General features: G+C 38.5%; 1 protein-coding gene across 1 annotated transcript in view; it reads left to right on the top strand.

Moving 5' to 3' along the window:
• Positions 1-3,990: 3,990 nt before the first annotated feature.
• LOC140227481 (citron Rho-interacting kinase-like) overlaps positions 3,991-13,199 on the top strand; it is a 43,210-nt gene continuing 34,001 nt past the window's right edge. The window contains exons 1-11 of the mRNA XM_072307883.1: positions 3,991-4,048; positions 5,357-5,584; positions 6,172-6,347; positions 6,993-7,237; positions 7,812-7,905; positions 8,497-8,700; positions 9,420-9,573; positions 10,456-10,648; positions 11,346-11,571; positions 11,912-12,039; positions 12,789-12,951. Coding sequence (XP_072163984.1) covers positions 5,392-5,584; positions 6,172-6,347; positions 6,993-7,237; positions 7,812-7,905; positions 8,497-8,700; positions 9,420-9,573; positions 10,456-10,648; positions 11,346-11,571; positions 11,912-12,039; positions 12,789-12,951 — 1,776 coding nt within the window. The 5' untranslated portion in view covers positions 3,991-4,048; positions 5,357-5,391. The remainder of the gene's footprint in view (positions 4,049-5,356; positions 5,585-6,171; positions 6,348-6,992; positions 7,238-7,811; positions 7,906-8,496; positions 8,701-9,419; positions 9,574-10,455; positions 10,649-11,345; positions 11,572-11,911; positions 12,040-12,788; positions 12,952-13,199) is intronic.

Genomic DNA, 13,199 nt, shown 5'->3' with positions numbered 1-13,199 from the left:
AGTTACGTGATCCAGCAACGGGCACATTAAGGAACAATAACAGTATGAAATTAAAAATAATTGTATGAATGAATGTTTTCAATATTCGTCAGTCAGACACATTGGGTATAATTATGATAATTGTTGTCACCATTTAAAACCATTATAGAGAAGAAATCAGCCTTAAGCACTGTGTTGTCACAATGCCCCTCTAATTAAAAGTTACTGTCGATAGACGTCTGTAGGAATTTATCACTTAAATGGGAATACCCGTGCAGTTGAAAGTTGTCTGAAAGGAAGGATTAAGATTGTCTGAGCATAATAATGAAAATTTGATCAAAGTCGGATAAAAATTTAGGAAGCTATGATTTTTTTTTTTTTAAAGGAAGACAGATCTTGAACGGTCAATATGAATATGCAAATAATAAAGTGATGATGAAATCCCCTCACAACTTGCCATATGTATAGATTGGGCATAAAATGCTTATTTTTCATGTTTCCATTCAAACGCCTTTACGCACCAGTCTCAAATACTGGTATACAACTGATCATTAATAATAACATGTTTACATTTTGATAACAGAAACATTGAATTTTCGTCAAACATTTAATTTTGGTCATTTTTTGTACACGATCAATGGAAAGTTGTAGGGTGATGACATAATCAGCTCATCCATTTCCATATCCATATCAACTGTACGAGAGCTGTTCTGCAGAAATAAGCGAAACTTCACAAATTCATTTTGCTTCCCTTATTTTCATCCAATGTTGAGATCGAATTTTCACCGTTATACTTGTAAGATATACTCTTTCTTATTAGACTAACTTATAACTGGACTAGAATCCCTCTTAAGGGTCGATGTACAATTGCTATCGACAAGAAAACAGTAACATCAGTGTAAATAATGCATTCCCGTACACTTTTATGCATTCGTGACGTCTGGTATTCAATCGTATATTTTATATACCATATATAAAGCTATATACATATCCCAATTATGTCAGAACAATATTAGTCAATTATGAATAGACGCAATAATCATGAACAGTAATTTGTACAATAATTTATTATTTATACGTGCACTTTGGAGCATCCTAATTAAGAAGTTATAGATGATTTTTATTAGTAACATTTTTGAGATCTGCCATTCACACTATGCATATTTTCACTCAACTGTAATTGTCCCTGTATCAGATTTGATTTAGACTATTCTGTTCTGTTAGGACTTCAGACAGACGGTGTGAACTTGCGTGATTAGAAGCGTAACTAAAAAAGAAACAAAATAAGATCTTGTGTTCAAGTTGTTGGAACACAATATGCTTTTTAGCGTTTGTGCGTATTGTGCGTTGTGTGTTGTGTTTGTGCGTTTTCATCCCAAGAATAATGCTCTAAATTGAAGAAAAATTATGTCCTTGTCATATAAAACCGTGTGATTTTGATTTCATAACTAAAACAAACAACAAAAACAGTGCTGCAGCATTCAAAAAGTAGCACAGTATTAGATTCAATATCACTTATTGACAGATTATCTCGTGTTTAATAATTCATTATTAGTTACATTTGAGTTTATTATGAATTTCACATTGAACTACATTGCTACACAGAATGAATAAAAAGTTACAAGGTAATTGTCAAAACAACAGGGAAATAGGCGTATCTACTGCTACCTACAGAGAAAGATTTCCGGGATTTTGGATTGAAAAACAACAACAAACTATCCTGGATTGGTTAGCACATCTAAACATCAGAGCTAAAACTTGCTGAGAAAATGTCATGATTATGTCGTATATACCCTATTTAGAATCACTTTTGTGTCATGCTTATATCTTTATATTGAATTTTTATGTGATAACAGTCAGAATCTACTGAAACAATATTATTGGAAAGTATCATTAATCAAAATATAGTGCAGGGATTTATCAACAGAAGGAAACAACAGCTCACAACAACGACAACAGCAACAACAACAACAACAACAACAACATGACTGTTAGTACCTTACATGCTATACTACCCCGTATAGCCTAAAGAATGCTATACATGTATATTAATATGAGTGATAGACTTTTTACCGGTCTGGGTCATCAAGTGGATTTATAGAATAGATGTTCAAATATCTTGAACTTTGAACTTTTTAACTTTCATCTAAATGAATTATTTTCATTCTTTTTGGAGTACAGGAAATCATTAATCTTAGGATAGTGAAAAAAAAAATGTCAAGACATTAAAGCAGAGTACACTGAAAACTCAATGTCATAATATGTATTTATCAAACCATTCACGCATGATTTACGATAACATAATCCTGTCATTAAAGGGATTGTATAGTTTTAGTTGAGACCTAACTTCAGGTTTCTAACATTTTTGCTGAGATAACGAGAAACCTCTGCTGAAATGTGAAAGGGCATGTAATTCCACAAAGAATTTAACAATTATTTGAAAAAAATTGGTTTTGAAATGGCTGAGATTTCCCGATAGAACGATTTTAGTCAAAAGCGGGACCCATCTCTCTTACAATCGCTTTGTTTTCCTTTGTTTTTGGATGTTTCAGCCATTACAAAACTGATTTTCATCAAATAAACTTTGAATTCCTCTTAGAATGGTATGCTCTGTGCTATTTCATAAGTGTTTTCTTGGTACGTGCATCTCGCAAAAAGTGGAAAGCCCAATTCTCATCTCCACCGAAACTGAACCATCCCTTTATTTCATTTTTCAGTCCAGAATCCAAAGACAAAGATATTTACTTCACATTTTGTGAAATATTGAATGACCATTGCACCATTTCATTAGTCGTGGGAAAGCTTGAAGTGTTTTGTAAATAAACATAAGTACCAAAGCTCCTACATCAATGGTTACAGATATATCTGCACTAAATGATAGAAACTTAGTTTCTCAAGATGATTTTCACAAGTTTTGAGATATTTGACAAGATTTTACATTATCTGTATGAATTAAAAGACATTTTTAAAGTAACTGGACTGATTTGGTTTTACAAAGAATGTAGGCTATATACCCTTTCTATATCAAGTTATTAGGATTGAAACTAGAAAAGCACTCTCTGAGAGGCAATTCTCCGTCGAGCAGCTCATGTCCACCAACAAAGTGATATCCATCGCATATCATAGTCATACATTTATATCATCTGCACAAATTCCTTGACCCTCAAGCAGCCTGTTTATACCCGTAAGTGTAGCATTCGGGATCACATTGATATCACTGTTTGTGTAATCTGGCTACTTATCATGGTGTTTATATACACATGCTGAAAATGATCCTATTTCCCAAATGTTAAAAAATGATAATGTAAATAAAAAACAACGACAAAAAACAAACAAACAAACAACAACAACAACAGAAAAAAACCCCAAACAACAAACGGCAAAAACAACAAGAACCAAGCTGCGGGTGACTACCGGTAAGGTTTAATTATCTGTTATGTCCTTTGGTCATTATCAACTTGTCCTGAAAATTTCATCCCAATCTGTAAAACTAATTAACTGACAAGCAAACCAACAATACGAAAAAATATTAGGAACGTTCATATGCACTCGGTGGAGGTTAAAAATCAGTATCCGACTAAAAAACTTTAGTTGCAGCATGTAGGTCCATGGTTGCAGAGAGATTTCCACCCTCAGAATGGCCATGAAGCGGCTACTAAAACATTGATACCAGTAGATTACGAAGATTCTTCCACTTTTTTTTGATCAAGTTATACAGTAAATGATTTTTTTTTCTTTCATAATTATAATCTTTTATACCAGTCCTGTGTTTATGAGATTAGGATTGGGCTAAAGAGATTTTTCTCCCCACTTCACTCATTATTTATAAGCTCTTTGGATTAGGCTTACTGGAGCAAAGCGCAAAAAGTCTAATGCGCATGCGTGCTGTAGCAACCGACCAATCAACCAATCACGCAGTCCGCTTCATAAGCAGGGTCTATGCAGCAGCAAATGACGGCCTTGCTTTCATTTCAGCAACGAGCTTCTACTGTAGGCGGATTATTTGAGAACGACAAACAGCTGCGCTAACGGGAAAGAAATGTATTTAAAATAGAGGATCTCCATAACCGTAAGCATATTGCATATGAAAATATACATTTTAATGAACTGTTATTTAGCGATGCGTATAGTTACATGTATTGGTACAAGGTTTATCAATGCATGCTGCAACGGATTATTCGCACAAAACATGAATTCACAGTGCACTATGCAGTGCGTGTGGGCAATAAGTCCCATGCATGTAACTTTGTGTCTGTTGTGTCAGTGTCCATTAAATACAGTAAAATTTTAAGTAAGTTGAGCTGAGAAGCAAGCAGCGTGAAGTTTCTGCATCCCACATCTGCACATGATCATGATATGAAACTCAGTAATATATGTCTAGTATTGATAAGACTTTGCAATTGCCCATTGCCTGTACGGACGGTGGCTGTAGATCTAATTCAGTTCGGGAAACCCACTCACAAGGGGGGCCCCTCCTTATAAGTAACCCGTCCCCCTTATAAGTAACCCCGTCCCCCTTATAAGTAACCCCCGGGGCACCCCTTATAAGGAGTCTCCACGCTTTTTTGCAATGTAACGCGAAAATGAAAGGACTGCGGCAATTCGCTTGATTATGTCCATAAAGCTTCACAAGTTTCCTAGTTACTCACGAAATTTGAGCAAAATCGGTTTGAGGCATCATATCTAAAATCGTGGATTTAAATGCGATGTCAAACGACCCATGCGAATGCTGAAATGCGAGCGATTACTGGCGTGAGTGTCGCCAGTGCAGACGTGGCGACTGATTCTCCGTAGGCCTACTCAGTCGCCACGTCTGCACTCAAGCATTGCCGCGCCGCCGCGCCTGGCGACACTCACGCCAGTAATCGCTCGCATTTCAGCATTCGCATGGGTCGTTTGACATCGCATTTAAATCCATGATTTTAGATATGATGCCTCAAACCGATTTTGCTCAAATTTCGTGAGTAACTAGGAAACTTGTGAAGCTTTATGGACATAATCAAGCGAATTGCCGCAGTCCTTTCATTTTCGCGTTGCATTGCAAAAAAGCGCGGAGACTCCTTATAAGGGGTGCCCCGGGGGTTACTTATAAGGGGGACGGGGTTACTTATAAGGGGGACGGGTTACTTATAAGGAGGGGCCCCCCTTGTGAGTGGGTTTCCCGAACTGAATTGGTGTAGAAATTTATGATTGAGCCATTACGTGAATCGATGTCGATGATGCCGATGCGATGCCAACCAACCAACTCCATCGATTCCATACTTACAGCATGAATCTGCTTGTCTTTTTTTTTCATGGAGCACAAGGTCCCCGCCTTCATTGTTATGCGTAGCAGTTCTTATATGTCATATGCATTTATTAAACTTTTACCTCACAGAAAAGAAAAGCAGTTGAAAGATTGTGGCTGAGAAGATGGAACCCCTCGGTCAGCGCACCAACAAACTCAACCAGCTTTTCCTCAGCAAAAGCAGAGGCGTCCTGACCACAGCCTTGCGCACCCACCTCAGCAGGGATGGCCTTGTAGATGCTCTCCTGGCCCTCTATGGAGAATGCAGTCAAGAGCAGCTGATGAGAAACAAGCATGCTGCTACCTTTGTTACCAAGTGTAAGGGGGAAAAAATCACATAGAAAACCTACTGCGTGTTTACCATTCCAATCAGATAAGCGCGAAGCGTGAGGGATAGAAATGGCTAGAATGAAAATAGGAAGAATGTATTTCTTTTGGTGTTCACCACTGACATACCAAGTCACTTCTGCTGTTTATACTGCTCGGAGTCGGAATGTGTTGTTACACCTGTTGTAGTAATATTGAACTTTTTTAATGTGCTTCTTTGAGTTGTGATAGATTTTTTTTTCTTTTTTTTTATGCTTCTGCTACAAAGTATTTTAAATTTACAATATAACTCAGGTTTTTATGTTTTGGAGTAAATCAAATATGCTGATAGGTCTGACTACTTATTTCTTTTGAATCAAAACTGCTTGAAAGAAAATTTTACATATATTGCCTGGAAACAGCAAAAATCCCTTATATGAAGTATTGCTATATGATTCAAGTTGGGAATTATGAAACATTAAAAAAAAAGGAAATACATATGCATTCTTTCTTGGTAACACTTTAGTGTTGTCAGTCGGTAATTGACCAACAATGTTTGTACATTGTGCTGTCACTTCATCCACCTACTCTTTCAACAGTCAAGGACACAGTTTCTGAAGTGAAGAAGCTCCAGATTAGTATCAATGACTTTGAAGTGAAGGACGTGATTGGCCGTGGTCACTTTGGCCAGGTCCAGGTGGTCAGAGAGAAAGTCACTGGAGACGTCTATGCCATGAAAGTACTGCACAAGGCAGACACTCTCTCCAAGGAAAATGTGAGTCTGATTTAGACAGTTTGTCAAGTACATAAAAAATGAAGCCATACATGCTTTTCAGTGGCCATGCACAACATTTTTCAGAAATGGCAAGACAGCACAGCGCCTATTTCATTTCACTAATCCATCAGCATTTTTGGCTATCTCAGCATTTTGACTATTTGTTTGATTAGCTAGGAGGATACTATTTGTGCATATGTTTGCTTCTCTTGATGAGATATTGGGTTAATTGGTCACCTGTACCTATATCCTGGTAAAAAAGCTCAAAGCAATCATTAGCAAAGATGAAAATGCTGTTTGTTTATCCTTGTTCATTCCTTTGGGTGATGTAATCTAATGTCAGGTGTGCCAGGTGATACTTGTGGAATAGTGCAATTTACAAATAACCTAAGTGCCTTTGTTTTTGTACATAATGCAGGATGCAGGTAGCAAAATAGGTTTTTTAGCACCCTGGAGACATAAGAGAAGACCTGTGACTGTGTTGGTGAGATGTACATGAATTTTCCTTGATTGACTTGAGAGGTATTGGAAGGAGATGTTTTCCCTAATTGTTTTTTTATTCTTTTTGTTTTTGTTGTCTACCAGTGAAAAACAAATTTCCATCGTCATGAATGAACATCATATCATTTCTCTCATTCACTGAAGGTGGCTTTCTATGAGGAGGAGCGTGACATCATGGCCAGGGCCTCAAGCCACTGGCTGACCCGTCTCCAGTACGCCTTCCAGGACGACGACAACCTCTACCTCATCATGGAGTTCCACCCCGGCGGCGACCTGCTCTCCCTCCTGGCAAGGTTCGACGACGTCTTCGAGGAGCCCATGGCCCGATTCTACCTGGCAGAGCTGGTGGCGGCCATTCATAGCCTCCACACCATGGGCTATGTGCACAGGTGAGGCAACCTTTGGGACCTTTGGGTGCCTTGGGATTATGATTAAGGAGGTGTGGGTTCTATGTTAAAACCTTTGAGACCCTCATATTTTTATACTTATGAATACACAGGTGTGTATGTGATTGTCTATCTGTCTATCTATCTATCTATCTATCTATCTATCTATCTATCTATCTATCTATATATTGTTCTTTTTTTGGGGGGTGTGGGGTATTTTTTTTTTCGGAGGGGGGGTGGATCAGCGAGGAGATAGTTAAAGCATCAGGTTTGGAAAGCAGATTATACAGTATTGTATTTGACCCTTTTTTGTCTTCTGGCAAGAACTAAGGTAGACGAGTAGTGTATTTGTTACTCCAGAAACGAGATTATTAAAGAAGACAGAACTGACATGTTTACAATGACATTAGAATTCTCGTTACAAACAGTGTAACAGATGAACATCAAGTTACTACAAAATACTCATACTTCTGCGAGCAATGGCATGTATTGTTGTGTGATGATCTCTCATTAAGAATGTACTGCATCATTCCAAGGGGGCATTTGTTTTTGTTCATTTCTCGCATGGTTCTCACAGAGATATTAAACCAGACAACATCCTCCTGGATCGAACCGGTCACATCAAGCTGGCTGACTTTGGCTCGTCAGCCAAGCTGGGTAAAGATGGTACGGTGAGTAGTCATGTGGTCTGGCTCCCATCTTTTGTTTGGAGTCTTCTTTGAACAATTGTCTTGTTCCAATGCATTAGACACTCTATCCTATCAAGCCATCTCATGATTGATAACACTTGTTGTTTATGTAAAACATCACCATTATTAATGCAACAAAAATTTCAAGTGTCATTAACAATACTCGTCAACTACATCTTGCTGTTATATTTATATTTGAGTTCAGCTGTTGAAGTACAGGCAGGCAAGAAAGTATGTCATCTACAGTGAATATTAAACTAGATACTGTTCAAATTGTCAAATGATTACGGACAATTCCCTTGTTTGCCACTTTACCCCACTCTGCTTCAAATATGGATCATGTCATGCTGCAGCAAAATGCTTGAAAACAGAAGCAAATAGCTTACATCTTGCTGTGATACTGCTTCAGAATGCATTTGAATAAATGTGGGTGTTTCGTGTATTGGTACAACCATCATCCTTGTTCCTGTTGGTGATCATCAGCATGTTGGTCATGTCTATGTAAAAGAAAAAAAAAAAACCAAGATATGTCGTCATGCCTATCTATGGTGTGTTGTTGTCTCCTATCATCAGGTCCTGTCCAAGATGCCAGTGGGGACTCCAGACTACGTGGCGCCCGAGGTGCTGATGAGCCTGAACGGCTCCCTCGACAGCCAGTACGGGACGGAGTGCGACTGGTGGTCGCTGGGTATCGTGGCCTACGAGATGATGGCTGGGAAGACTCCATTCAGCAGCGACTCCATGGTGGTCACCTACAGCAACATCATGGACTACAAGGTGAGGGATGTCGTGTGCATAGTCACTCAGACCGATTGGTAAAGGGCATTATAGATAACTCTATTAGCATTATTATTATTATTTATTTTTCATTTTTTTATTATTTATATTATCTACACTCATGATATCACACTTGAAAAAAGAATATTAGAATCTTTGAAAATATGTAATGCGTTTTCTTTGGAATATTATTTTTTTCTTTTTCTTAAAAGAGACGGCAATGAGAAGCACTGTAAAATTATGTGTACCATATTGAAAACACACCATGATTGAACAGAGATATGAAAGTACATTTAGGACATTTCCATTGTAATATTGTTACTATAACCGTCTTGATTATGAAGTTCATTCTACTTCAATGTCTGTGATTCCTAGGAGTATCTTGTACACAGATTATTTTCTTCAAATCATGCCAAATGTACCATATTATACTCTGACCATGGCTCTGATCATCTGTTTTGAGAGCTCGCAAGTTTGCGATTCCTAAATTATACCACTTCATGAACTGCAACGGCTACAAAATGTAATTGTGTACCTACAATTAGCTGTATTCTGTTGTTGCTTCTTTCTTCAGTTATTCAGGGCACATCTTCTGTATGCATAAATTTGAAACAAATCATGAGACAAAAAGAAAGAAAGAAAGAAATGGTAATCCATTCAGATTGCCAGAATGTTTTCATATCTTCCTTTTTCTCTTTTCATTGTTTTGTCATCTCTAGAGGAAGCTCTCCTTCCCATCCAATCCAGCCATCAGTCCCAGGGCCGCCAGTCTGATTAAGCAGCTGCTCTGTGACAGGGCAGAGAGAATTGGCTACGAGGGGCTTGGATGCCACGCCTTCTTCAGCGGCATCGAATGGGCAACCCTCAGAGATGGTTTGTTCCTATAAGCATAATACCTCCTAACCCAACAGCTTGTCTATGTTGGTGTATTGAATCCCTGATGAATTCTCAGTCACAGCAGCATGTGTATGCTTTATTCAATAGCAAATGACATTTCCTTTTCAATCTAAAATTTTCATTTAACAACTAATTAAATCCCAGTAAATTAAATGTGGTCTACATTTCATGGTGAAGTACCTCTTGACTTGTCTAAACTTTTTACACCTGATGTATTGCTGACAAGACTTTCTTTGTGTATGTACATTCTATTTTGCAATCATATCTTCATCATGCTCTATATTTTGTCAAATGAGAACTCGCTAAGGACAAGCTTGATAGTGCAACTCATTATTTGGTTTCATTTTTCTGTTTGCATATGTGTTAGCACCCTTTAGGTGCTGCAAAAGTTTATTGCCTGGGGAGGCTTCATTTCATGAACTTTTATACTGTATGTTCATACCTCAGCATCCCTCCTTTTTGAAACTTTATGTCATGGCAATCATTGCCAGAGCAGAAGTGGTCAAAATCAGTTTGTCTTCTGCCTAGTCTTAGTTGTCACTTTGCTTGGTTAGATTTGTTTGTTTGTTTGTTTTCAGAACCCGTATTATAATGTGAAAAGAATGTAAAAGCCTGAAAAACTTAAGTCATTTCTTCAGGAACATTCACAGCATAGGAAACTTTGGCGAATCGGGGACTGGCATTCAGTGCATTGGGTAGAGAAAAACTTTTGCATGCAATTTACTTTTTCAAATCTTGGCACCTTTTGAAATATGCGAAAGTTTTATGCATGCGAAAATTTGTTGTTTTGCAATACCAGAGTCAAATTTATCTACTAAATTCATATTTCTGTTTTGTTTCTTATCATGTGACTTGCAGGAGTGCCTCCGTTTGTGCCAACTGTCAGCAGTGTGGACGACGTCTCCAACTTTGACGAGTTTGATCCCGTTGAACCCCGGAGCCACAATGCCAGTGTCCTGATGAGGAACAGAGGTGGCTTTTCAGGCCATGACCTCCCCTTTGTGGGTTTCACCTACACCAAGACAGCCACAGGGTCAAGTTCATCAGAAATGTGAGTCTTTCACTTCCAGGTCACAGAAAAGAAATAGTTTGTTGACATTGTTAAATGCTTCAAGTTCCCTATATTTTTTTTTCTTAACTCTGTAACTTAAAACATCATTTTACCTCATGCAAAATGAAACTCGATCAATTTCAAGTTTCTTAATTTTTTTTTATTATGCTAATACATATTTATTTAGAATATAAAGAAAACAAACAAGTGAGCGTTATTTTATTTTTTCCTGGTTATTTGTGTTTGATGCTTTCTTGTTAATAATACCAGATCTGATGTGATGGAGTGTGTTACAAAGCGAAAGTGGTTTTCTTCTAGAAATACAAGCCATCCTCTTAAAGCCCCCCCCCCCCATATTTGCCATCAGTTGATTCATAGATGGGGATAGGCATGTAGGAATATAAGACCTCCCTTCCCTGATTTCACTTCATGTTTGGCAGTGAGCAGTTAAAACATCTTTCTTGATATGTTTCATTGTGTAGACAGTTTCAGTGTGACTCATTTATTTTAAGCTTAAATGCATTTGTATGTTCTTGAGTGACCACTTGAAGACCACTTTTAGGATAAAGAAATGTCATTGCCACTGAATGGTGATAGCCTTGCTCGATAGCCTTGATGTGGCAGTGGTAGGGTTACAAATATTAAGACTCATGGTGATGCTTATTAACAGGTGTGGCGACCATTTTTATGCACACAGGTCTCTCTTGAACACCACGCTCTCCTCACCGCTGGACACCAGCACCATGCCTGACCAGAGGCTGCAGGACCGCTGCCGTCGGCTGGAGAGCCAGCATAGCGCCCTCACGAGGCAGAACAATGGCATCAGTAAGACTCTGAAGGAGAAGGCTGAAGCCTTGAAGCAGGTACAGGCCGAGAAAACCGTGCTGGAGAGGGACCTGACTGAAGCCGTGTCTGAATTAACGGTAAGATTAGATGGGTTAAACAGAATCTTCACTTTAAATCTCTCTTTTTACCCATCATTTCCCACCCCCTCCCCCCGACCAAAACAAACCTTACTAAAAAATGAAGAGCTATTGGATTGTGTGTTTTGCAGAAGTGCTATGCAAAACTGCTTCCTCTGCAAAGTGTGTATTCATCCCTTTTGAAGATTTTCATTACCTTTACAAGTTACGCTTGAAATCCCAAATCAGGGCTGAAATCAAAATAAATCAAGATTTTGGGGTTTTGTAACTCTCGGCATGTTGACGTGGGACATAAACCTTTGCAGCCTTTCCATTATGGAACTTTGCTGTTTTCCAACAGAAACTGAAGCGGGTCTTGGAGAAGGAGCGCAGCGGCCAGAAAGACGTGGACTCCCAGGCAGTGAGGATGCTGGAGGAGATCAGACACACCAGCAAGAAAGAGCAGGAGCTTCGGGAGGAGGAGTGGAGGTGAGGAGGGGAGGGGTGTGTCTTGGTATTGAGGTGGTTAGGCGTGTCCCACAATTTTTTGCTGGCATGACATCTATTTATTTTTGTATATTTTGTGTTCAGTATAGCGTTCATGCGAATTCAAATTTTTGTAGTTACTAGGCACAGAGTAACTTCCTTAGTGCATACTTCCAAATTAATGGCAAAAATAATACCCTTCCTAAGCGATATGACAACAGATATGATTGAAAATTGAACTAATTTTTTTTAAAGCCTGTGCTGAGATAAAAACGACAACAAACAAACAAACATGCATTCACAGTTTTTGCCAAATAATGAGTGTAGCCAGAACATTAGTGAAGTGTGTTGTGGATGCCTGTGTGTGAGAATTAGCTACATGCATCTCATAAAATGTGAAATTGCTATAAGGTTTCCACTGAAGCAGGCATCTTTGAATAGCTGAGTTATCTAGCTTCACCCAGATGTATGATGGATCAACTAGAAATCGTCTTCATGCAGAGACAGTAACATACTGAGTGAAAAATGAGAAAACATAACAATGAAAATAACACAAAACTAGACTACAAGCCAATCAGAACCATGCATTTGTGAAATTCTGTGGGTTTTTTAAATTGGTCCCCCTTTCAATTTTGACCAATAGCTGCTTCTGTCCGAGATGGCTTACACTGTGTTATGCTCCAGTTAGACTGTAGAAAGATAAATTTATTCAATTCTCACCACAATTTCCACTTCTATTCATGTGAATGAAGGTCTGAACTGGAGGAATACAAGCAGGCGTTTTCCCAGATGGAGATCGACCGCCATGTGGCAGTGAAGAGAGCAGAGAAGCTGGAGGCCGAGCTGAGGCAGAAGACTGAGGATTGTGCAGACTTTCAGACTCAGATCTCCTCCGTCAAATCCAAGCTCAACAAGGTATGAGCATCACCATGACAAACAGAATTTTATCCATGCCATTTTGACAAAGAAGCAAGAAAAAAAAAATCACTTGCGACTATTCTCTCATCATTATTCTGATGCTTCTTCTCATAGATGATCAGCATTCTTGTACTAATTGTCTGAACCATTTTAAATGTGATAAAGGCAATGTAAAGAGTTCATTATTTCAGGTTATGAAAAGGTTAGGGTGCAACATTGATAGGGAGAGGTAGTAAACAAATTCC

Source organism: Diadema setosum, chromosome 4 (genome assembly GCF_964275005.1).
Source record: "Diadema setosum chromosome 4, eeDiaSeto1, whole genome shotgun sequence".
NCBI lineage: Eukaryota > Metazoa > Echinodermata > Echinoidea > Diadematoida > Diadematidae > Diadema > Diadema setosum.
Note: the sequence above shows the minus strand (reverse complement) of the source record. Positions and strands in the feature narration are given on the sequence as shown.